Source organism: Urocampus carinirostris, chromosome 14, assembly GCF_059441175.1.
Source record: "Urocampus carinirostris isolate Australia breed hairy pipefish chromosome 14, RoL_Ucar_1.0, whole genome shotgun sequence".
Lineage (NCBI taxonomy): Eukaryota > Metazoa > Chordata > Actinopteri > Syngnathiformes > Syngnathidae > Urocampus > Urocampus carinirostris.
Window position 1 is genome coordinate 36,264,875 of NC_142362.1, and position 25,480 is coordinate 36,290,354.

General features: G+C 41.2%; 1 protein-coding gene and 2 pseudogenes across 1 annotated transcript in view; 2 read left to right on the forward strand and 1 right to left on the reverse strand.

Annotated features, from left to right (window-relative positions):
* Window positions 1–1,737: 1,737 nt before the first annotated feature.
* The window catches only part of fer1l6 (fer-1 like family member 6), a 58,657-nt gene continuing 34,914 nt past the window's right edge, over window positions 1,738–25,480 (reverse strand). The window contains exons 27-44 of the mRNA XM_088352600.1: window positions 24,604–24,719; window positions 24,394–24,516; window positions 18,178–18,223; window positions 17,139–17,183; window positions 13,405–13,514; window positions 12,723–12,851; window positions 10,876–11,004; window positions 9,084–9,211; window positions 8,841–9,011; window positions 8,617–8,771; window positions 7,671–7,816; window positions 6,386–6,474; window positions 4,351–4,449; window positions 4,156–4,276; window positions 3,333–3,453; window positions 3,086–3,243; window positions 2,891–2,991; window positions 1,738–1,979 (exon numbers count right to left, since the gene is read on the reverse strand). Of these exons, the coding sequence (XP_088208726.1) occupies window positions 1,799–1,979; window positions 2,891–2,991; window positions 3,086–3,243; window positions 3,333–3,453; window positions 4,156–4,276; window positions 4,351–4,449; window positions 6,386–6,474; window positions 7,671–7,816; window positions 8,617–8,771; window positions 8,841–9,011; window positions 9,084–9,211; window positions 10,876–11,004; window positions 12,723–12,851; window positions 13,405–13,514; window positions 17,139–17,183; window positions 18,178–18,223; window positions 24,394–24,516; window positions 24,604–24,719 (2,168 nt within the window). The 3' untranslated portion in view covers window positions 1,738–1,798. The remainder of the gene's footprint in view (window positions 1,980–2,890; window positions 2,992–3,085; window positions 3,244–3,332; window positions 3,454–4,155; window positions 4,277–4,350; window positions 4,450–6,385; window positions 6,475–7,670; window positions 7,817–8,616; window positions 8,772–8,840; window positions 9,012–9,083; window positions 9,212–10,875; window positions 11,005–12,722; window positions 12,852–13,404; window positions 13,515–17,138; window positions 17,184–18,177; window positions 18,224–24,393; window positions 24,517–24,603; window positions 24,720–25,480) is intronic.
* LOC148353336 (U2 spliceosomal RNA) lies at window positions 7,122–7,275 on the forward strand (annotated as a pseudogene).
* Window positions 17,857–17,946, forward strand: LOC148353337 (U2 spliceosomal RNA; annotated as a pseudogene).

A 25,480-nucleotide genomic window follows, 5' to 3' on the forward strand; every position in this document is an offset into this window, starting at 1 on the left:
CTTGCTGCTTTTGTTATGTGTTTATTTTTAAGCTTTTTATCAAACTTAATTTCAAAAGAAATTTGAGCTTACCATATGGCATTTTTTTTTTAATACACATGATCAAATGTTGTGCTTTTAAAAATGATTAGCTTTATTTCTGAGCAGTGTTCCCTCTAAGCTGCGCGCGTGCGCAATTGCGCACTGCTCGCACATTCTCAGCGCACAAGAAAATCTAGGCAGCGCACAAAAATGAGGGCTCAAAATTACTAATTATGAAGCGACTTAAGTCAAAGTTACAGTGCATGAAAGTAAAAATACACGGGTTCCCCTGACATTGTGTCCTAAATGCTGTATTTTGAAGTCGTGGAACAAAGTTGGGTAAAGTTACTAGAGTCGGTCGAGAACCGGCTTCTTCAGCTTGGCTCACTAAAATGAATCGTCTCTTCGGGTTCTTAACGGCTCTTCAGGTTGTTTTTGCTTCTTTAATCCCAACATGACCAAATATTATGTAAAATTATGCACACAATGACTTAAAAGAAGGGGGGAATAGAACAAAAAAGAAAAAAATACCAAAATGAAAAAGTAGTGAAAAGCTGAAAAAAAGAAGGAAAAATTTAGGAAAAAAAGCCAGAAGAAACGAAAGAAATGTAGGAAAAAAGTAAATAGAGAACAAAAAGAAAAAAGTAAGAGCTCGGAAGAAATAATCACAATGAGATTTTTTTAAAGGAATTTAAAAAAACACAGAAAAAATAAGAAAAGGTTTGTGTTGCATTCAAATAATTTCCAATTACATCAAGTGAATCTTGTTGCCAACATTGTACCTCCACTAAAAAATGTGATTAAGTACAGTTCTGTCTCGTACAACCGACTAAATAAGCCCCCAAAAATGTTAATATTATGCGACAAAATATATCAGGAAATAAAAAGAAATGTATATCTTGTGAAAGAATTGTAAGAACAAACGACAGGCTAACCTTTGGCCGTACAACCTTTGCAATAGTACAAGAGTCAATTCATTCAAAAGAGAAAAATAATTTAGCATTGCCGAAAACTCAGCAAAATGTAACTTGAAGTTTTGGAGATGTTTGATAATTAATTATCTTGCCACAATTGGGATTATGGTTGCTCACTGTTGTTTCAAGCGTTGCTCACCGACTTTGTGTGAACGCTCAGACCCGTGGAAAATTAGAGGGAACATTGCTTCTGAGCTGTTCAAAACTAATTTGAATAAAGGGTTTGAACCTAAAATGTAATGTTTGTTTATTCATAAATGCATATCATTACTGCTATTCTTAGAGGACATATCTAAAAACAATTTCTTGGATGGAAAGGGCAAAATATGCCCAAAAAAAAAAAAAAAAGATTAAAAAATTAAAAAACTGGAATACATCATTTTGAAATGGGAGCAACGATATAAAAAAATGGACTTTCATTATCTTGTTCCCTCATGTATTGCCGAGGTATCGGATTTGAGACTGTATCGGGACTTACAAAAATGTTTTGTTTCTCTCCTACAGCCCTTTTGCCTAATTCTTTACCATATTTGGCCTGTAACTCAAAGTTTGCCCTTTGATATAAATATAACATAGGGTGTGTGTCCCCACAAGTAAATATTTCTTATTCTACAAGATAAAACATAAATTGTATTTTTAGCATGCCTACAATAAAAGTTCACGGGAAGTCCCTACTGAGTTGTAGGCATACTAACCCTGTTCCGATTCCAAATATTGGTGAATATTTGAAAATGGAAATATTGGAAAATCTTTATTAATATGACCTCTCGGAAGAACATTAAAATTACAATAACTATTTCCTGTTATCCATTGACAATCTTTAGAGAAATGGCACCCGGTAACGTGTAAAACAAGAGGACCAGGAAGAATGCAGTGATGAGTATGAAGAGAGCAATGATGATGTACTTTTTGTAGTTCCGCCACACCAAGTGAAAAAAACACTTGAAAGGGTTGACGAACCATGAGAAGGACGTGTCGGGACGGCTGGGGAGACAAGCAGAGAAAAAAAACAAATTAGGCCAATAATTTGTTTGAAACTTTGTTGTCAGAAAAAAACACTGCCATTTTTAATTATTGAATCATGTTTGTGCTTAGACAAAGCCAGACTAAAATGGATCATCTTGATCTAGTTCAGTGTTTCTCAACATATTGGGAGCAGAGGCATACTATTTCATTAAATAAACCTGAGCCAAACTGTCCGTCAAAAACGTAAAAAAACAAAATCCTAGCACAAGTTCTTTATTTCTTTATTTTTAAAGCTCAAAATATCGTCGACTTAATAAAGTTTTCTTATTTGTGGTCACAATGTAGGAATGGAAATTCGAGAGGAAATTAAAGAAGTGATTCCTATCCATCAGTACGGAAAAGGTCACAAAGACATTTCCAAGGCTGTAGCTCCAGCGACGATTCTCAGAGCCATTATCCACAAACGGCGCAAACTAACATTAGTGTATTGACTGCTTTGAAGCAAAGACCACTAGATAAGTTTTTAGCGGGAATGGGCAATGACATCAGATCAAATAGGCTGGGCTTAGTGAAGCTGAGAAAATACTGCACAATAAAGTATTTTACATGAAACCACACTGGACATCAGCTTTTATTTACACCTTTGCTGCAGTATTAGGTTTGTATTCATAAAACTTATTTATTATGTATTTAAAAAAACCTTTGATTAAAAAGGAGCTAGTGACTTGTTTTTTTTTTTAACATACTCCGACTTTTACGGAGGGACGGATTAAATCATCCAACAGGCTGAATCCGGCCATGTTAGACATGGCTGGTTCAGTGGGAGATGTCTTTTTCTTCATGTAATTCGTGCATTTGTGGACAGATAAGTATAGAACAGGTTCTCAGAAATTATACCAGTGCAGAAGGGACAGCAAACCATGCCTTACTTTGGTTTGGGCAATGGTTCTGGTTCTTTGCGGGCTCTCCCCACTGGGTTCTTCTCAGCTTCTTCTGCTATCACAAGGTGAAACTCTGCCTCCACTTTTCCCTATCAAGGTTATCGGAAATAAAAACAATAAATTCTAACTGGATTTATAAATTTAGTTGTGGTTGAAGGTCCAAAACCAGTAATATTAGCATACTGTCAATTCGCCAGACTTGCTAAAAGGCCACCAGCCTCTGGACCTCTTCTGTTGGAAAATGGAAATCCTCTCTGTCCCGTCCGTGAAAACGTCCATCTTGCACGATTTGGCTGTCTTGGCTCCACGCGGGAAGCAGTGAAGGTCTAACTCCACGGTGCCTGAACAAACACACGTAAGCAACTGTGTTTTGACGTAAACACAGTCAAAGGTCGACTTTTTGGAGTTAGGTTGACATGCTGTGGTGTACCGAGGAAGTCGTCAGAGGAGAGCGTCTCAAAGTCCCAAACTTGTAGACACAGAATGGCAGGCAGCTTCTGTTCAGTTTTGTCCAGGGAGAAAATGCTGTCTCGTTTCTTCACGACCAACACCTAGGATTAAAATCTCAATCAGGTTTTGGCCTTCACAAATCTTGTGTCCCTTGTCCTCACACCTAAACTGTTGTGTTAAGTAGGGGAAATTTGGACTTTCCATGCATGTGCCCAGAGAAAATCCCCGCAGGCAGGGAAGTAACATGACACTACACACATGGAGGCCCTTAGAGGTATGTTCAAGTAAAAAATATGCTAGAAACAATCGATACCAATTCAATACAGATTTTTTTTCCAGGAAATATTATGATCATTAATTAGTTGAATCCTTCCCCCCTTGAGTTGGTTTATAATCTCGATAAACAGCACAGATTTTAGGCAATACAAATGTTATATTTTTCATTAAATAACAATGCAAACTAACAGTTTAAAAAAGTATTTCTATTACAACTGTTCCAGAACAAAAGCCGAGAGAGTCAAACAAAGAAAGCAGCAACCTAATGAAAAGAAAAATACTGTATAACGTTATAAAGACCAAAACTAAAATACCTTTTTTCCTACTTAATTATGCAATATTTTTGCTGGTGTGACTTACACTCAAACAACTTGTAGTCCGGAAAATACGGTCCTAGTAAAAGATACAAAACAGCAAATTCCAAATGTTGTTTTTCTTTTAGTCCATTTTGTGGCATTTACCAGTACTTAAAATTGCACCCCAAATATATAGGAAACAACTTTTTTTCAAACAGCAAATCCATTCACCTTCTCAGCAGGCAAGTAGTTGAAGGGGAAAAGAAAACGCCAGTTGAAGTTTCCTTCTCCTGTCAAAGAGTTGTAGTGGACGTCAGTCTCCTGGCGGTCATCCTCCAAACCTTTCAGCCAACTACCAATGAGAAAAAATGCTTAGTGTAACTACATGACTGCATAATGAGCGAAATAATGACAAGTATTCATTACCCTTTGATGTAAATATCGCTTGACTTTTGACCTGTCAGAAAGTTGCTGTCTTCCAGAATAACGTCCTCTGTGTTCCAGATGATGACACGCAGCTCATAACTGCAAAGGGAATCAAAAGAAAGGAGGCAAGCTTTGATTTGAACCAATTCACTTCCTGACATATCAAACAGAAATCTATAATACAAAACAGTAAATGACAAATGCTAATCAGTGTTTGGACTAACGCGTTACAAAGGAGAGTTCCTGGAACGAAATATTTAAAAACAAAAATTAATACATTTTTGTAATTACCGTCTTAATATTTGGTGTTTCACTACAGTATGTCACAAAAGTGAGCACACCCTTCACATTTCTGCAGAGATTTCATTGTAATGTTTAATAGAATATCTCTGCGCCGTTCGGAGAAGCGTTGCCAGCTTCACGCATCGGCCCGGTATTGCAGTACCTCCGGGAACGGTGCATTCGCAATGATCGCAGCAAGGCTTTAGGGCTAGGACCTTAGCTTGGCCTTTTGGCTGAGAGTAAGTGTCCCGGCTCCTAGGCTTTGTAGCGTATTATGAACTGACCGATAACGGATAATGGATAATGAATAACGAAGATAGAACAATAACCCTTAAAAACCCCAAACCCCCCCTCAATGATCGCAGCAAGGCTTTAAGGCTAGGACCTTAGCTTGGCCTTTTGGCTGAGAGTAAGTGTCCCGGCTCCTAGGCTTTGTAGCGTATTATGAACTGACCGATAACGGATAATGGATAATGAATAACGAAGATAGAACAATAACCCTTAAAAACCCCCAAAACCCCCCTCTCTGAAGAAACATCGCTCTGACACCCTAAAATGTCTGTCAGTAAAGGCCATGGCTTACTGGAAAAATATCCTCTTGTCTGATAAGACAACTATCAATGTTTTTTGCTCAGATGGTGCGAGGTATTAGTGGCGGCAACCAGGTGAGGAGTTCAAACATGTTTGTGTTGTGCCTCAAGTCAAGCATGGTGTTGGGAATTTCATCGTTTGGGGCTGCATAAGTGCTACTGGAATTGGGGAGTTGCGTTTCGTTAAGGGAAACAAACTCATGGATGTTCTGTGAAAAACTGGAGCAAAGAATGACTCCCTCCCTTCAGAAATTGGGTCTCAGGGCAATGTTCCGGGCCTGAAAATGACCCCAAATACACTTCTAAGACGACCAAAGTTTTTCTAAAGGGTCTGGGGGTTAAGGGGATGAACTGGCCAAGCATGTCTGCAAATCTAAATCCAATAGAACATCTTTGGGCCATCCTCAAGCGGAGCCGGAGACGCCCAAAATCTTGAATATCCCCCAGCTCAGTCATGTTGTCATGGAGGAGTGGAAGAGCATTCGTGTGGCAATTTGTGAGGCTCTGGTGAAATCCATCGGCCGGAGGATTAGAATGGTTTTGCAAAATCATATTGGCCACACAAAATATTGAACTTCAAGAACTTTTACTTTAGGGTGTATTCACTTTTGTTACCAGGAATTTAGCTTCTTATGCCTGATTTTGAGTTTTTGGGCGGGAAAATATATTTACACTGCTATAAAAGCTTTACACAGACAAAGCGATGTTTCTTCAGAAATTTGAGGGGTGTACTCACATTTGTGACATACTGTACGCTAATCCGCTTCTTTATAATGCAGATTATTAATTAGTGTACTCTTGCTTAATTTACAGTGTCACATCAATCCCTAAATCAGAGTGTGGCGTTTCCTGAAGGGTGTTTTCATTTTCCTAAAAAATTCAACTGAATACAGTTATGGTGTTGCCGCCACAAACACAGAGTGTGAGGCGGTAATTTCTCCTCATGTATAAAATCCTTCTACCGTACAATATATACATTCAAAGTCAGTTTACACATTTGGTTGTGTGCAAACATTAGCATAAGGAGGTGAGTTTATACAGAAACAACAAACTATTTGCAAATAAATGGGGCAACTCATTCCTTTTTAAATTAAGTATCTTTAACGTATTACTTTTTTCGCTAATGCGCCCAACACTTGTGCTATTTAATATGTCCATCTCACCCCTTGGGTTTGCGAGGGGAAATATCCACTGCGGGACCGGGATGTGGCAGATCCATGGGGAACATGTCTACCCACATCTGGACCTGACCCTGCATATGGGAAAATAATCATGTCAAATGATTCAAATATTTAATCAAAATTAATCACATTTTCCAAGAGTTAACCCTGGTGACTCAGGGGAAAAAAATCAAACCCCCCGATGACCCAGGTGGTTAAGAGATCAGTGAACCGCAAACCCACAAAAAGCCATAAAAACGTCCCCTTAATTGTGTTTTCTAAGAGATCATAATTGGGCCGATATAGTAAATGCCAACAAAAGTTATACAGTAATCCCTCGGTTATCGCGGTCAATGGGGACCAAAACCACCTGCGAAAAGTGAAAATCCGCAAAGTAGCGACGCCCCTTCCAAAATGCTTAGGAAAAAAAAATATATATATATTTTATCCAATTATTATTTTTTTTTTAGACCTGCAAAGCTCTGAACCCGCTAACGTGGAACCACAAAGTAGCGACGCCCCTTCAAAAATGCTTTTAAAAAAAAGAAAGAAAAAAAAATGTTTTTTATTTTTTTTATTATTTGATTTTATTATTTTTTTTTTTTAGACCTGCAAAGCTCTGAACCCGCGAACCGCGAAATAGCGAGGTCCCACTGTTTATATAAAGACTCTCTAAATAGTCAGTGTGCCAAGGTGTATTTCGAAATGTCGGACTTCACTTTATCGGTGTAAAGTCAGGACCTTAACTTGGCCCTTTGATGCTATGTCAGTCCTTAGCTTGGCCTTTGCCATGATCTTTGATTTTTGCAATCCGGAGATGGAATAAGAGCTTGCTCTGTCCACTCCACGCATCGGCCAGGTATTGCAGTACCTCCGGGAACGGTGCATTCGCAATGATCGCAGTAAGGCTTTAGGGCTAGGACCTTAGCTTGGCCTTTTGGCTGACAGTAAGTGTCCTGGCTCCTAGGCTTTGTAGCGTATTATGAACTGACCGATAACGGATAATGGATAATGAATAGCGAAGATAGAACAATAACCCTTAAAAACCCCAAAAACCCCGTCAAGCATGCGGAATCGACGCAATTAGTAAGTCAAGTCACATTTATTTGTATAGCCCTTAATCACGAAATGTCTCATAGAAAATACTCAGGTCACAGTTACACCATCCACTTTCTTTCACCAAGATACCCCCAGTGAAATTTATATAAAATCCAAATCATAAAAACAAAAATTGTTATATCTGAAAAAAGCCATTTAAAACTCATTTATTCAGAAATGTCAGTTCTACCTGGTCCATCCCAGGACGATCCTTGTGAAACAGTGTCCTGGTCTCGATGTGTTCTGGTACCAGATTGCAGCCGACGATCGGGATTTCACCCCAACGATGCAAAATTTTGAGGGACAAGTGCTCGTAGGACTCCCTTGGTTCCTCATCTGTGAAACATCAGAAAATTATTCATATCCATGGACAGAGAATATGTTTTCATTCTATGAATACAAATCCCCAACCGCCCATTCCAGATTGACACTGTCAAAAAGGAACTTCAAAAGACACACTGTTCGTCCCCAAACAGACCCCTTCTCTCAGATTATTGGACTACCCACACCCTCACATAGACAGACATACGCCCGCCTCACTGTGCCCCCTGGACCGAGAGCTACGCCCATCTCTATGTTTCTGATGGAAAGCTTCAAAACTGCACACCAGTTGTCCACAAGTCCCACAAGCATCTGAACAACTAAGTTCCGGTTTCAGGAAAATGACTTACGTAGATAAATTTATAATAAAGATTCCAATCGCCAAGTGTTAGCTCGTAATCAAAAGGTTGGTGATAGATGTTTTATGCCTACCGCATGGCCGTCTAATTCTGATATCATATATATATATATATATATATATATATATATAAAACTAATTAAAAATTCTAAAATAAGAAAAGGTCAACTTAAACATGATAAAGTTATCTGTCAATAGGACATTGTCTTCAGTATGCAATTCCAAACATCTTCAATGAATGAAGGTGGGAGCGGAGAAAAAGAGGGTAACCCTAACCCTGGTGAAAACTAATTCACTGGGGGTATGTGTCATGATCCTACAGTTCCTTTCTGCCTGCCTTTTCTGGAAACCTTAGATACTCTTTAAACCATGCTAATGTAATAATCTGTTTTTCTATACTGTGCTTTTACATCACCTAGAGAAGAAAAAAGTCTGTGAAATCCTGAGTTTTACAAACCTTCTTGCATAAAGAGCGTCTTGCCAGTAAAGACTTTGTCAGCGACGGTGATGCGACCTGGTCTGAAGTGAGGACCGTCCACGTTATTTTCTCTACAAAGCTTTGACAGCAACTCGCTTGGCTTCAGGCAATCTCTCCAAGCATTGTAACCTTCACTGCAGGACGCAAATACGACCTTCAACACTGGCAAGTTCTGCTGATTGGTTGAAGTCATTACTACTCACAGACTGTACTCTGTCGGAAGTCCACAAGTTGGTCTGTGCCGGCTGTAGAAGCGGTTCTCCAGGTCAATTCGTGTTTCCCCGATCAAGTCATCACTTCCGACAAGGTCGTAATCATAAATGAGTACCGACAGTAGAGATTCTTGAGGGAATTTCGCCTGCATTTCAAATGACCTGAAACAAGACACACAAAATCAATTGACGAAGACTCGAGATGCTAAAACCTTCAAGGGTGAAGACTGCAACCTTCCAAAAACAGGGTTCAGTTGTTTAGGGATGTAGTTCTCACGATCTTTAATCTCATTTTTGCCGAGTTGTAACACCACGTAAGGGTCAGCCTTTCCGTCCGGGTCTGCCGGGTGCAAGTTTGATGCCTTTAAGTCAGCACAATGAAAATTGTATTGAAGGACAAATACCACAATGGAAAAACACTTTGATGCAAAAATAGCCCAAATTTGGTTCAAAAAGTACCCATCTCTCTTAGGGAAAGTTTTTAATTGAACTTTGTTTTTTTTAAGAAACTACACGTGAACAAACTGGGCCAGATTCTTGGTTGTTATCTGCACAACAACCCTTTTTGCGGTAGTTTAAAACAAATTAATCCAATTTGACAGCCTGGAGACCACATCTAACAAACACTTTGGTACAAAATGACAGAAAATTGGATCAAAACAAACCCATTTAGGACATCAATTTGTTTGAAACAACATAATCTTTTAGGTTGTCCTCAAGAAAATGTGCCAGTTTAAGAGTGGTCTACACAACCCAATTGTAATAGGGCAGTTTTAAATAAATTCACCTAATTTTTGGAGGTACTTTAAACGTGAAAAGCACTATTTTACTCAGTTATTTTGTATAAAATTAAAAGGAACAAGGTACCGGTAAACTTAAATCAAACGGCCCAGTTTTTAGTTGTTTTGTCCACCACAACCTTATTATTTATTTGGGTCTTTTTAAACCAGCTTGTGTAATTTTGGGAGGCACAAAAATTTCTTCTCAGTTCCTTTGTACAAATTTGGGGGCACATCAACAGAATGGCCCTATTACTAAAAATGATGACCCTGTTTTTGAGATTTGCACACCACAACCAAACACATTCACATGACATTTTGCGTTTAAAAATACCAATACCAATTTATATCAAGTTATTTTTGTATGAAATGACCACTTTTAACTTTACATTTTCTCAAAGGAATATATCTAGTTTTAATAAAACTAACCCAGTTGTGGCTGGTCTTGTACAACAAGACCAAATATTATTTTAAGTTTATTTTAAGTCATTAAAAAACAAAAGAACTGTATTTTTGTTTGATTGTTTTACACCTGAATTTGAAGGCTTATAAAAGAATAACCTAATTCTTAGTTTTAAAAAAGGACCCAGTTGTGGCGTTATCTTTTTTATCCAAATGAAACAATTTTTATATGTATTAAACATGTTAATTTAACGGGACAGTGTGTATTATTTTGCGCCTGCTAATGGTAAAAAAATAAATCCTGAATGTTAGTTAAATGATAAGCAAAAATACATAAACTAACAAATAAACATGCATTTTTAGAAGAATACTCGTATTTTCTGAAAATTGCATTTATTTTACCCAACATGCCCCTCACCAGGAGGAACCTGAAATATTTGTCCACGATCTTGCCGTTACGGGTTGCCGAAAAAAAAGCTTGTGAAAGGCTTGGGTGCAAAAATTGTCGCTGTTGGGTACCATTCAGTAGTTTATATTCTTCCTTCTGATTTTTAGCACTCGTTTTTGTATTGCATGACACAATACAGACACACCTTGTGGTCAAATATTACACAGTGTCCCTTTGAAATTAGAAAGCAGTTACAAGTTTCTTATTTTCTTCGGCCACTTTACTCATAGAATGAACTTGCCTGTGACTTAATATTACACCCTGTTCCTTTAAACATGTTGTTTGAGTTTGGGGCGATGTGGGGTTTGTTTGAGCTCAAAAACCAGATTGGCCCAAGTGGGATTATTTTTGACCCAAACGTTTTATAGAGTGCAGAACCCAATACAGTACAACTTACAGAGACAATGTAAACCCGGATAAGGACTTGAACTGTCGTGTTTTGAGGGATCCCTCTGTCAATTCTGCCAATGTCTTCCTCCCACTCTCCTTCCTCATCCTCAGTGAGCTTATACAAGCAGAAACGACCCTACAGAAAGACAAAAAGAGGTAGAGCTAATGCAGTGGGTTTGTTCAAGCAATTCCAAAATTTCAAAATGTGAGGAAATAATAAATGATTTTGATATAAAATCTATATATATGACATTGGTAAATTCAATTTCCTTTTCCGAGAATGCGTTTTGAAAATAACATGTCTCGTCTTAAAATTCCCAAGCTGTGACATCACGTGAACAACACTGGTATGCATGCAAGCCAGTCACCATTTTGGTTTAGGTGTTAATTCGTCAAAGAAGTTACGAAAGTTTTAAGTGAAGTTTTGGTAGTTTTAGTGGAGAATGCCTAGGCTCAGTGTCACAGCTGGATGCAGTAATGGTACAACAAAGGGCAAAAAGGAGCTAACTGGCAAAAATAAAACACGGACAGCTAACGGGGCTAATCGGAACCGCTCAACAAAAGCTATGAGCTATGGCGCAAAACCCTACAGGAATAAACCAATGTACATGGCAGGATAGCTGTGCAGCTAACACGTTAATAAAAACAGGTAGTCCTCGGCAGCCCCAATGCTAACGGGGAGCTAACTGGACAATACTACACATACTGCCACATATGCGGCAAAAAACACCAAAAAGGCAATGATCGCCTACCTGAAGGAATACACCTTGTAACGTCAGCAGGGAAACTGACCAAACTTAGATTTGGGAGGTTAAAGCACACAACTATGAAAAAACAGTCACAAAGCCCCCAGCGACAGGTTAGGTAAAGTTCCAATTTCTCCAACCAAAAATGAGCAGTATGCTATCGCTTTCCACTATAACCGCTGATTGTTATGGAGCTGCCTCACATGTTGTGTAAACAGGATTGGCCCTTTTGAAGGTGATGTGTTCCTTACATTACGTCACAGCTATAGATGAAGTTATGGGTCAACTTTAAGACTTAATTTCTCGGGTCCCCCGGCACATAGACGATTTTCCAAGATATTTGCATAATTTTGGAGAACACTCCACATTGTTAGGAATTAAATACATTAAAATGTATCGTTTACCAGTTTACCAAATTGTTCGAATTAGTTATCTGACTCCATTAACCAAACACAACTTACATTCGCCTAACAATGCATGCTCGTTTCTCTATGGAAAAATGAACAAGAGACCGGCATTTCTACACGGGGCAGATTTAGTTTCTTATACAAATTAACTAAGTGAATTCCATCGAATTAGCTGAATTAGCCGAATTAGTGTCGCTCTTCGTCGAGCCTCTCTCTCGATTGTCCCTCGATCTTTTCAAGTTCTTCTGCCCACGTCTTTTCACAAGCTGGCGTTCCGGCTCCTCCCATGGGCGTGCCGACTCCTCCCATGGGCGTGCCGACTCCTCCCATGGGCGCGCCAGGTGCCAGCTTCACCACCTTCTTGTCGAAGGGCGTGGCGATGTCTAAAAAAACTCACATCAGCAGAGCTTATCAGAACAACTTCTCCAAACAATGCCTGCCTCCTGCGTCACAGAGGCTCCTCTTGCGTCAGCCCTTGTCCCAGTTCCTGCTGTTTTCTGTAAACATCATCCTCCACTAGGTCGCAATGACCTGCCCCACAGCTCAGCCAGTGAATATCTCTTGCATTTAAATGTAATTTGTATTTGATTGTAAAAAATCCCTTATAGTCAAAAATATATAAAATCCTTCAACATTTTGTACCTAATTTAAAAAATAATGTAGTCTTTGTAAATACCTTTAATTGACGCCAATTGTCTCACCTTGAATTTGCCAACAAATCTCTCGTCTGTAGAGCCCTCGTCCTCGCTGGCCTTCCCGCGGAACAGCTCATATGTGTTGACCCAGTCGTCGAAGGGTCCTAACTCTGCCTCTAGCTCTTTGTTGTATAGCTGCAGTAGTCACAAGACTTCCGTCATCATTTCTACAAAGCTGATTTCCTGTCAGTCAGACAATTATCAATATAGTATTGTCAGACTGAGGGGGTATTGCACAAAACCAAGGTAAGGAATTAAGCTGGGATTTGTTTGTTATTTTGGCTGAATTTAGCCTTAAATCGGCTGCATGAAAGCAGTTTAAATCTACTTTTGATCAGTTACTTTGGCAATCTAATATTTATAGCTAGCTTGCTCCAGACCAGGCTAACAACTAGGCTATGATTTCACCCAGAGATACATCTGGCAATTCTACTATTAAACTGTCAAAATGAATGGGTTTTAGAGTATTTCCATGGAATTTCTTAATATGTTAAATTATTTTAATCACCCTGTATTAAAAATTTACATAAAAGCAGGCTTCATAGTGACTTTTATTCGTGAAGAGATTTGTACTGACCAGGACACATTTGTGGAAGCCTTTTTTTATTTTTTTATTTTTTTTGCATATTCCAATCTGATGTTTATAAGATAGTTTGCAGAAAAAGGGTTGTTGACTACTACACTATACCTGAAGTGTGGCCAGTTTGGTGGGCAGAGTGAAACTCCGGTTCGCATGCTGTTCAGGTAATCCTTTGCCTTTCTGTTTCTTTTTCTTGTTGCCATCTGATGAGCTGCTTACTAAAAAGGACAATACATACATACCAGGTTATTTAAAGGCAAACAGAATTGAAAAAAATAACCATAGTATACTGTACATCCCCCTCAAAAAGAAATCCTCTTCCTCACTTGGTTAAAACAGCCTTGCCGTCACATAACCACAAAACAATTTAAAATTGTGTTAAACAAAACGAGCCCCAGAACAAGGCAAACCATGTACCACAAGCCATGTTCGATAAATTACTCAGGCAATTAAGGCGGACGCGGCGTCACCCTAATAAGGATAAGCGGTGCAGATAATGAGATGAGATTTTTTTTTTTCTTCGCTACTTCGCAGATTTTCACTTTTAGCGGGTGGTTTTGGTCCCCATTAACCGGGTCTAAAAAAAATAATAATTTAAAAAGAAAAAAAAAAACGTTTTTTTTTATTTTTTTTTTTGAAGGTGCGCCGCTACTTTGCGGATTTTCACTTATCGCGGGTGGTTTTGGTCCCCATTAACCGCGATAACCGAAGTCTTACTGTATACAATTCTGCTCATATCATATTTTCCGGACTATAAGGCTCACCTAAAAACCCTAAATTTGCCAGAAATTTGAAATTGCGTCTTTAATCCGGTAAGCCTTATATACCGGATAAAATTGGAAATGCATAGTTTCAATTAAATTATACATACAGTTATTATTCTGCTTAAGAAAAACCAATAACGTGGTCTTCAAGTGTTGTCTTGTGGTTATCATCTTACTTGTACAAACATACTTGTTACATTTCAATCAATCATGAAAGGGTCTTATAATAACCGAAATGCAAGACTAGTATTTTGGTCTTTATCTAATTTTTAGGGCTTTGTCAATATTTGAGAGCTTTTCATCCAATAGTCTGTATTGTTTTAATTGGTTATGTTTAATTAAGTAGATATAAAGATAAATAATGTTTGCTTCGCAATCATTTGTGCCAGTGTGATGTCACTGTTTTGTCTTTGAGAAACAGCAAGTAGTCTTTCTGTGGGTGCGCCTTATAGTGTGTCTTATAGTTTGTGTCCTGTGGTGAGGGCCCCTCCCCGCCCCTGGGAGGTGTAAGAATTCTCCCACCGTGGTCCGCTGCATGTCATACGAGGCGACTAAAGTGGAGGGAGCGAGGGGAATGGGGATCCTCTCCTCTCTATCTCTACTCCCTAAGAGACAGCAAGGCAAAGAAAGGGTGAGGGAGAATGAAAGATCTTGCAAACCCTAGTTATAGGGTCAGTAAATGTGAGAGGATGTGGAAGTAAAGTGACTGAGTGGAAGAGGAGATCGGAAGGATGATGACTAAAAGGAAGGTTAATGTGTTAGCCTTGAGTGAAGCAAGGTTTGGGGTGCTCTAAGGAGAGTGATGAGCAACAAGAGTATGAGTATGGATGTTAAGAGGGGACTGTATGAGAGTCTGATTGTGCCGACTGTGTTGTATGGTGCAGAGACTTGGAGCCTGAATGCAGATTAGAGAAGGAAATTAAATGTTTTTGAGATGAAGTGTTTGAGGTGTATGTTAGGAGTGACACTATTGGATAGATTAAGAAAAGAAATTGTGAGAGACAGAACTAGAGTTGTAGTGGAACTGAGCAAGAGTGTCGATAAGAGAGTAATCCATACCTGTGAACCTCCACGGCTCCATGCCCTTACAAAATGTTGTATTTTTCCTTACAAAATACAAAATAATCTTACACCATATTTTTTTTCAAACGTGTTTACTAATGTAGTTTAACATGTTATATTGTACATGTGTTTCCTTATATCATATATATTGTTAATTAACATTTTGTTGTGAGATGCTGAGTTGCTCGACATGAATGAGGTTTATTATGAAAAAGGTTCAAAAATTAAGTAGCTGAGACATTCACCGTAGAGGGAAAAAATACATGCAAATATAATTAAGTAGAATAATACATTTTCTTATTCAAATTATTAATTCATTTTCTGTATTAAGTTATTGTTGGTAATATACTGATTAAAAGGATAAACACAAACCTGTCTTTTTTTCATTTTCTCCTTTTATACTTCCTTTTTTTCTTAACTTCTTTATACAAAATAATAATTCGTAATATAATGCATCAAAGCAAGTGAGCCGTTTGAGAGCCGGCTCTCTTTAACGAGTTGAGCCGAAAAAGAGACGGACTTCCTTTCACTACATAACTACCATATGAAATCCGAGGTTGCAGACGCATGCGCACAGTAGCATCAAACGGCTCGCTTCTTTGCAACAGAAAAAAAACGATACAGAGATAGAGGCTACCGCGCCGAACTCGTTTGATTTGCCGTTTCGTCATAGTCGGAGTATACCGGATGGTACCCATAATTGACATTTTTGCGTTTTTCCATACAGATTTTCTTATACGTCGTACACGTCTTAAAATGCATAATAAACGTACTTTGTATGGCAAAAACGTGCAGGTTGACAGGTATGGTAATCGGTTGGTTTGGACACATGAAGGGGATGGATGAGGAGCGAATGTTGAAGAGGATCTACAGAGCAGAAGTAAATGGAAGGAGACCAAGAGGAAAGCCGCAATTGACGTGGATGGATAGTGTTATGAGTGCACTGCGGGAAAGAGGTCTAAATATATAGGAAGCTAGAGCTCTTGTTCGTGATATGAATGAGTGGAGAGGCATCATACAATGTCATGTATCATGACATTGTATGATGCTGCAGGGGTAAACCAGTGAAAGCTGTCGGGCCCTGCTGTTGAACAGAAGAGTGTGTTGTGTCACCCTGACCCAAGTGACATGGCCGCTTTCTTGTGTCCCGTTTCATCTGGAGGGACGGAAGCATGACCAACTTGGGTGCCGAGGTGCTTAACTTGTTTGGCGTTCGGGCATTTGGGTTGGCCATGGTCGAAAAAAATTTGTGTGTGTTTTTTGCTGCTTTTTCCCTTTTTTATTTTCTTTGTTTTTGTATGTGTTTGTCTTGCTGTCGGTCACCCCTCTTGAGGGATATGACCAGGGTGGATAGATAGTCTTTATAATTCGGAAAATGTATTAAGAAAACTTGGTGTGTTTTTCCCTTATGTATTGCTAATGTATTAGATTTCATACTATAAAAGTATAAAATCTATCAATATATCCCCCCACCCCCTTTAATTAATGATTACAATTAAATATCTGCAGGTTCAAGGGCATATTCTATTCGGACCCCGGTGCTTTGGAATGGTCTGCATTCTGAGATCTGATCTGCAACGTCAGTGTAAGTGTTTGAATCTAGGCTAAAAAGGCACAAAAAAATTAAACAGCTTATGAATGATGTGGGTCTCAGGATGCTGTCAACTAGACATTCTGTATATTTCATGTTGATGATGATGATGTCTGTATTTTCTGTACGTCCTTTTATTGTTGTTGTTGTATTTATTTATTCAGCCAGTATAAACCATAAACATGATATATACAAGAAATCATTTGACACGCGAACACTAAATAATGATAAAATAATAGATTTAAAAGAATAAAAAGAATAGAGTAAAAAGCCTTATTGTAATCAAGGGCTAAACAAATAACCATAACTTGACCTACTAGTCCAGTTTTGTCCATTTTTCAACCCAATGCAGCCCTTGATTCAAAAGGTTTGCCCACCCCTCATTCTGCACCCTTAAGGACTTTTTCATTTCTATTTGTCCTTACCTAAAGAGTCTATTCCATCGCTGAGCAAGCTGTGGTACGGCAAAGCTGTAATACACAACAATGCTAGTTTTGTACTGATCTGTTTTGTTCATTTATTCGAACATGGCAGCCCAAAAGAGTCAAGAAATGTACTGTGAATGCTTTATAAAAGAACTCTTGAACTGAGCCATTTAGTACTGGTGTTAATATCCACTTTGAAACTTTTAAGTTATTCCCACGAGATAATTAAATGCTTGGACTAATCTTGCAAGGGGTACCCATCCGTCTACACCTTTACCCACAGGTGTTTTCAACCTAAACCTAGAAGCAGTATAGAGCGGGAGTGGGCAAATTATGGCTCGTGAGCCACATAAGGCCTGTCAGGCTTTTTAAACCGGCCCGCCAAGCGAAAATACGAAAAATATGATGGTTAAAAAAGGTGATATATAATTTTAATAAATATACCTCTCTCATCCCTAATGTCCCTTAATGTAAGTCCCATCATTAAAAATACAGTTTTCATGGAGCAATTTTCCATACTTTGTCATGCCGTTATTTACCGTACTTATCAATATAAGCACAATTTATTTTCTTAACCCAATGCCGCCCACGACTCAGAGTGATTGCCCACCCTGCTATAGAGGCTGCTTCTAACTATTTTTGCTTAAATATGACACATCCCTTAAGCTACATGTTTTCACACACTCTGTTAAAAAAACATACTGTACTTGTAGTGAGCACAGATTTTTGCAATCTGGAGATGGAATAAGAGCTTGCTCTGTCCACTCCACGCATCGGCCCGGTATTGCAGTACCTCCGGGAACGGTGCATTCGCAATGATCGCAGCAAGGCTTTAGGGCTAGGACCTTAGCTTGGCCTTTTGGCTGAGAGTAAGAGTCCCGGCTCCTTGGCTTTGTAGCGTATTATGAACTGACCGATAACGGATAATGGATAATGAATAACGAAGATAGAACAATAACCCTTAAAAACCCCAACCCCGACACACATACACAAACCAAAATTAGTTCCTCAATCAAACTTGGAAGTTGAAAGTTCTTACCTTTTTCAAAGACTTGAGGCAACAGAGCACCTTCTGTCTGTTTGGTCTGTAATGAAAACAAAAACACCCATTGTTTTAATCTAGGAGTTCATGATTTCTTTATGCAATCAATTTGAGGATAAACTATGCTATAAATACGTGGTTGTTAAAAGCGTGTCCCCCTGGCAATAAATAATGAAAAAAAACACGGAATTGGTTCACAGCAAATGAATCCTTTAAGAGATAATTAGATAAAAGTCCCATGTTTAACTTTTTTCCCCCCATTATAAATCAGATTCAGATTCAGATCTACTTTATTGTCATTCTAGTACACGTGTATACAGAACGAAATGTCGATACATCTGACCCGTACAGTTTCCTCGAATGTACAGATATAAGTAAAAGTTGTATGTATGTAAATGTATGTTTTTCTTTGTTGACTGTACACATTAAAAATCCTTAAAATTATGTACGCCACTGAATTTTTCCTAACAATACCGGTAACCAATGTTCCCTCTAATTTTCCACGGGTCTGAGCGTTCACACAAAGTCGGTGAGCAACGCTTGAAAAAACATTGAGCAATCATAATCCCAAGTGTGGCAAGATAATTATTTATCAAACATGTCCAAAACTTGACATCAAGTTACATTTACAGTTTACGGCAATGCAAAATTATTTTTCTCTTTTGAATGAATTGACTCGGTTTTAGATCAGGGGATGGTGTAATAATCTGGTCTGTGCAGCCCTTTGAGACTCTCTGAGATCAAGGGCTGTACAAGTAAACATGACTTGACTTGACACTTTCAAGGCCAATTTTTGACATTCAATTACCTTCAAAGGAAGAAATACAGTGCAGGTCAAAAATTGTTGTTTACTTTGATGATTAAAATAAAGTTGCTAACTTGCTGCTAGCACATCTTTTGTGTTATTTTGAGCTGTTTGTGATATACGATCTTTTTGTGTCAAGGGGCTGCTATAAGCTGACATGAATTCTGCCGTTCTGCTTCAACAATGCACGCGCAACTTGGCTACGTCACACTTGTTTAAATACACTGAAAGGGCCCTATAGGTGTTGGGTAATAATTGAACTGAAAACAAAAGACAAAAAAAAAAGAAAGTACTGTATGCATAAAAAGCAGAAAAATTTGCCAAATTTTAACTCATTTTAATTATATTGATTGCTCCGAAGCAGAGTGCATTTAATATTTCAATCTTAGAGACTGCTGATCGTTAGCTCTTTGTGTTACTTATTTTAATTTATATTTTTTGCACTTCTGGGAATATAGTTATTCTTGTTTCATGTGTTTTTCAGAGATTCCCAGCAAAACATATCAAATTACTAATTACTAAATCATTTGGTGCATAACGTTTATTATTGATGACATATCATTTTAAAAAATCCACAAAAAATGTGAGGAGCGATTTGGGAGCCGAGCCAAAAAAGCCAGTTTTCTAATTAGAGCTGTCCTCTTGGGTGCGTCCAGTAGGGTACGGTGACCCTTCACATGACAATACCACAATGACAAGCCACCAGAGCAGGCGTGTCTGCACCATTTTCACACACCTTTTCATTCGTTTTATTTTTTCTTCATTTATTGTGTGGTCTATAGAGTCAGAATGCCCTGAAACATGGCAATGACAATGATTTCAAGCATTTTCAAGCACCTCACCCAAAGTTCTAACATTTTCAGGATCTTGAAAACATCAAGCATTTTCAAGCACCCATATGTAACCTGTTATATGTCATTCAAGTACAAACTCACTCATTCAACATAAAACTTTATATTAACTTGGCCTTCCTTTTCAACACATGGTAAATATTGTTAAATTATATTGATATATGTATTCTGCTTTTACTATTGGATATCTGCAAAGGACATCGCATAAGAGGCCAGGTAGTTATTTTGAGAAATTAAGAAGAAGCAAGAAATGACACATTTTGTAAATCATTATTTGTCATCTGTAACCAATGGAAAAAAAAACCTCTTTTTAATCCTTTTATTTGTTTTGATTGTCAAAGGGACAATGTATGATGTTGGTCTGTGTTTCCAGGGAACGCTTAACCATCTACCACCCAGGCCGATAAAACGCCTAATCATGGTGAAAAGTAGTTGACCATATATGGACAACTGAGAGAGCAGACTCAAAAACTTTTTCTGTGTAAATATATAACAGTTCATATTTCCAGTTTATGTTGTGGTTCATTGTGCTCATGTTCAGTTCCAGTCTCTACTAATCCTGAGGAGTCAAAGTCCTTTATATCCCCCATTTTAAACTTATTACATTGTCTTAACACATAGTTACGGCATATATTGCCGGATATTGAAAGCGTGTGTTGCTCTGCAAAAAGGGCCAAAAATTATCACTCTGTTTTGTTTTCATTCGCCACGATGCCCACCGCGGACCATTGCGCCCTCCTTATGATGGACCGTTTAAGGTCCTGCAGCATGGTGACAAGACCATGGTCGTGGACATTGGTGGTAGGCCAGAGTCTGTCTCCGTGGACAGGGTTAAGCCTGCCCACATGGATATGTCCAAGCCATTGGCACTGGGTCTGGCCTTGATGCGGCGAGGGGGCTTGCGTGTTCCAGTGACCCTGGAGAGCGATACCGTCGGGAGCTTGCTCCTGGTAGGGTCACCCATGGCGGGCCGGTCTCCGGGGTAGGTTCCAGACAAACAAAGACCCCAGCGTGTCGGTACGCTGTGAGGTGGCAGCCCCACCAACCGACTATCCTGCGGAGGGCTAACAACTCACCCAGGAGAAACACACTTTGTTACGAAACTGACCAGAGAAAGAAGCCGGACTGACCAACACGGTAACGGACCCCAGCCTGCCCCCGACCAACGAGTACGGATCGATCTTCGTCATAAGACCCGTGTCGCCACCTGGAATGTCCAGACACTCCTTCGCCCCGGAGCTGCCACCCTGCTGTCCCGAGAGCTCTGTCGCTATAACATCACCATGGCAGGGCTCTGTGAAGTACGATGGCAAGGCAATGGTGAAACAACAGCTGGCAACCATTGCTACATCTGGAGTGGCCCCGAGAGTCGGACCGGCCTTTACGGTGTGGCTCTTGCCATTCCAAAAGCCCTCCGGAGGTCCCTCATCAGCTGGACACCAATAAGCGACAGACTACTGTCTGCTCGATTCCTCCACCATCACGGCAAGATGACAGTGATCGTCGCCTACGCCCCCACCGATGTCGCTGATGAGGATGCGAAGGACGCGTTCTTTGACCAACTCCACCAGGCTGTCAACCAAGCCCCACCACACGACGTCACCATCATCCTCACTGATGCCAACGCCACTCTATCCAGCAATGATCGGTCCCCCGGCTCACCTGTCGGCACCACCTTCGTTGACAGCACAACAAACGACAATGGCAACCGCCTCCTCCTCCTCTGCCACCAAAACAACCTTTGTGTTGCTGACACCTGGTTTCCCCGGAAATGCATCCATCACTGGACGTGGTACAGCCCAGATGGCAGAACCAGGAAGGCATTGGACCACATCCTGATATCACGACGCTGGAAGTCGTTTGTAACCAACTGCCGGGTGTTCAGAGGAGCACAGCTTGGCAACACAGACCATCGTTTGCTGGTGGCCCAGCTCAAGCTAAAGCTCCGAGCCAACCAGCACAAGACTCTGCCTCGCCCCGACTCCTCCCGACTCAGCGACCCCAACATCGCCAGAGACTTCAGTTGCTCCATCCGCCGCTCTCTTAATACCCTGGCTCCTGACAAGCTGACAGACTGGGCGGCCTTCAAGGAAAGTGTCCTCCAGGCTGCTCACAATGTCCTCGGACGCCCGCGATCCTCCCCGAGAAAGCCCTGGATATCAGAGAGGACACTAAACATCATAGACCAGCGGCGTGAGGCCCGACTCCGAGGCGACCTCACAGAGTATCGGAGACTGAATCGCCTGCGCAATGTGGCCATTGCTGAAGATAGGGAGAGGTTTTGGCAGGCAGAAGCCCAACAGCTTGAGTCCGCGGCCAACAACAACAACATGAGCCGCGTATTCAGTCTACTACGCCAAGCCCGTAGCGGCCCACACATAAAGACAGCCCTGGTAAAGGACTCAGACAGCAACCTCATCATGACAGAAGCCAACTGCCTCGAGCGCTGGAAGGAGCACTTTAGCCTCCTCTTGCAGCACAGCACCATCCCGGCTGATCCCACCCTCCTAGGGGCTGCGAGCACAGCACCTCCTAACGACACCTGCTGCACAGACCCTGTAACACCCGAGGAAGTGAGAGCTGCTCTGAAGAAGCTGAACACCAAGAAAGCCCCCGGCATCTGTGCCATTACCGGCGAGATGCTCAAGGCCGGCGGTGATGGCATGGTGGAGTGGCTAACCCGCCTATTCAACCAGGTGTGGGAATCGGAGCAGCTGCCCACCGACTGGACCAGAGGAGTCATCTTGCCCTTCTGGAAATGCAAGGGCGACAGGCTTGTCTGTGGAAACCACAGAGGCATAACCTTACTCTCCATCCCGGGCAAGGTCTTTACCAGGATCTTGCTCAGCCGTGCCCTTCCAGCAATCAGAAGCTGCCGCCGTCCCCAGCAGGCTGGCTTTATGCCCAACCGCTCCACAACGGACCACATCTCTGCCGTCCGTTTGCTGATAGAAAAGACCCGTGAATTCCTTAAAGATCGCCATCTATATATCGGATTCATTGATCTGAAGGCCGCCTTTGACACCGTCTGCCACTCTTCACTGTGGAACATCCTCCAAGCTCTCAGAGCACCACCCAAGATCATAGCCCTGTTCAAGCTGCTCTACAGCAACGCAGAGAGCTGTGTCCGTATCAACGGCATTGACTCCGACTGGTTTGCTATCTCCAGCGGCGTTCGCCAAGGCTGTGTGGCTGCTCCCGACCTTTTTAATTGCATCATCGACCATCTGATGTTCAGGGTTAGTGAGCGCATCCCCGGAGTGTCTTTCGGCAACTACCACCTGACTGACCTGGAGTATGCTGACGACACCATCATTCTCAGCACTTCCTACAGCCAGCTGAGAGACGCTCTGGGCATTTACAGCGAAGAGGCAGCGCGGCTTGGCCTGCAAGTGAGTTGGACGAAAACCAAGTTCATGTATGTCGGTGATGGACCAGATCCACCTCCCATCCAAATTGGTAGCGACATCGTAGAGCCTGTCAAGAGCTTTGTATATCTGGGGTCCATGGTGACAGACAATGGGGACCTAAAACCAGAGATTCTCCGCAGAAGAGCCCTGGCAGCATCTGCTCTGCAGTCTCTCTGGAAACCACTCTGGCGGCACCAGACCATCGCACGCAAGACGAAGCTCCGCATTTACAACCTCGCCGTACTCCCTATCCTGCTTTATGGCTCAGAAACATGGCCCCTGAACGACACCCTGGCCACAAGAATCGATGGTTTTGATAGCAGAGCTCTCAGAACCATCGAGAACATCAGGTGGCCCCAGCGAGTCTCCAATAAAGAGCTCAGAGCCCGCACGTGCCAGCCCCAAGCATCTTCCTTGGTCGCACAACGCCGCACCCGCTGGTTTGGCCATGTCCTTCGTCTACCACCAGACCATCCGACACGAGCCATTCTCCAGTTTGACCCAAAGGCCGCAGGCTGGAGACGACCACGAGGGAAACCCCGCACTCGATGGCTCGACGTCGTTGCGGGCGACCTCCAACAACACGGAGTTGCCGTAGAGGATGCAGAACAGCTGGCACAAGACCGCCAGCATTGGAAAAACCTGGTTCATCTGGTCGGCTCAACGCACAGGGACGGGACCCCCCGACCTTCGCTGGAGCAATAAGCTAAGCATTGGCACTGGCCCAAGCCCCACGGCGCGGCCGTCCTCCTGCGGCACGACCCTCCGGCCCCGTGGGTACCCACTCTGACCCTCCGCCCCCAGCACCTGTGGGCTCTCCAACTGAGTCCACAAGCTCTCACCCCCCCGCTGTTCCAGCTCCTTGTACCCGCAGTGGGTCCCAACCAGGCAAAGAGACTTTGACTATGGGTGAATTCTGGGGGGGCTTGTGTAGTGGGTTTTACATAATTCACCCACGGAACCATTGTTTAGTTAGCGAGTTCCTAGGGGGACTCTTAATTCGGCCGGCTCAAGCCACTCTCGTGTTTGTTTTGTTATTGCAAGTTTAAATGTCATTAAAGCAGCTTTCTTTGGCACCTTTGTTTGACACTCCGCCTACGACTCCCGTCTCTGCTCGCTACATTGGTAAATAAAGGGTTAATGTTACCTGTTTTTCTACAGATGCATAATATTTGGACCACCAGTCGATGACACACTCTGCCGACTCATCTGCGATGGTCCTCCTCCTCCGTTTGGAGGACCGATGGGTACTCTTCTTATGGCTGTCTCGCTTTTCAGTTAAACACAAACTTGCATTTGATACAAATACGTTATAACAAGGTGCCAACATACTATGATAATTGCATATGTTACTCACCTTGTTACTGGTGGGTGCTTTCTTTTCGAGGGTCGGTTCTTCAATTGTAATAAGCACATTCGGAGTTGCTGACATCACTGTGGCACTGGTCTCTGGTATATCTGGGTGCAAGGATTCTTTGTGACAAAAAGACCCATTAGGTTATTTATGACCTGCCGGGGGGGCGGGGTCGGGGGGCGTTTGGGTCAAGTCGAAATCCTCCTTTTTTTTGTTAGATCTTTATTTGTTCCAAGTGACAAAGAGGAACGGATATTATGTTTTTTTTTACCTTAACCCCAAAAAACAGAGATGTTGATTGTTGGTCCCACTCATTGTCGTGACCTTTTATCAAGCATAGCTCTAAACCTAGACAAATTTATTGTTACCAAGACTTACTCTTATAAATCTGGATGTCATATTTGTAGTTTTATTTACATGTGAAACTATTACAAAAAAAAAAGTTTTCTATCTTTGCAATATTGCGAAGATCCCCCCATACTGTCTCAATCAGATGCTTGAGATTACTGTAATGCATGCATTTGTTACATGTCGTCTTGATTAACATAATGCATTACTCTAGGGTCTTCTGAGGTCTAACATCAAAAGTTTGCAGCTGGTGTAAAATGTCGCAGCAATACATTTGACTGATAAAAAGTTCAATTATATTACCCTCAATTTTAGCTGATTTAGTTGTGTCGTATGTTTCTGCTTGAAGGCTCCGCTTGGAAAAGTCGTACAGCACTACTTATGATTGCTGGAGCCAAGAAGAAATCCGCAAGTCCGAGAGCACTCTCTATTTGGGGCCCGGTGTTGTAGAATGCTTTCTTATTGGAAACAAGATTTGCAACCTCACTGGAAGAGTTTAAATCTAGACTCAAGACACACTCATTTTCTGTAT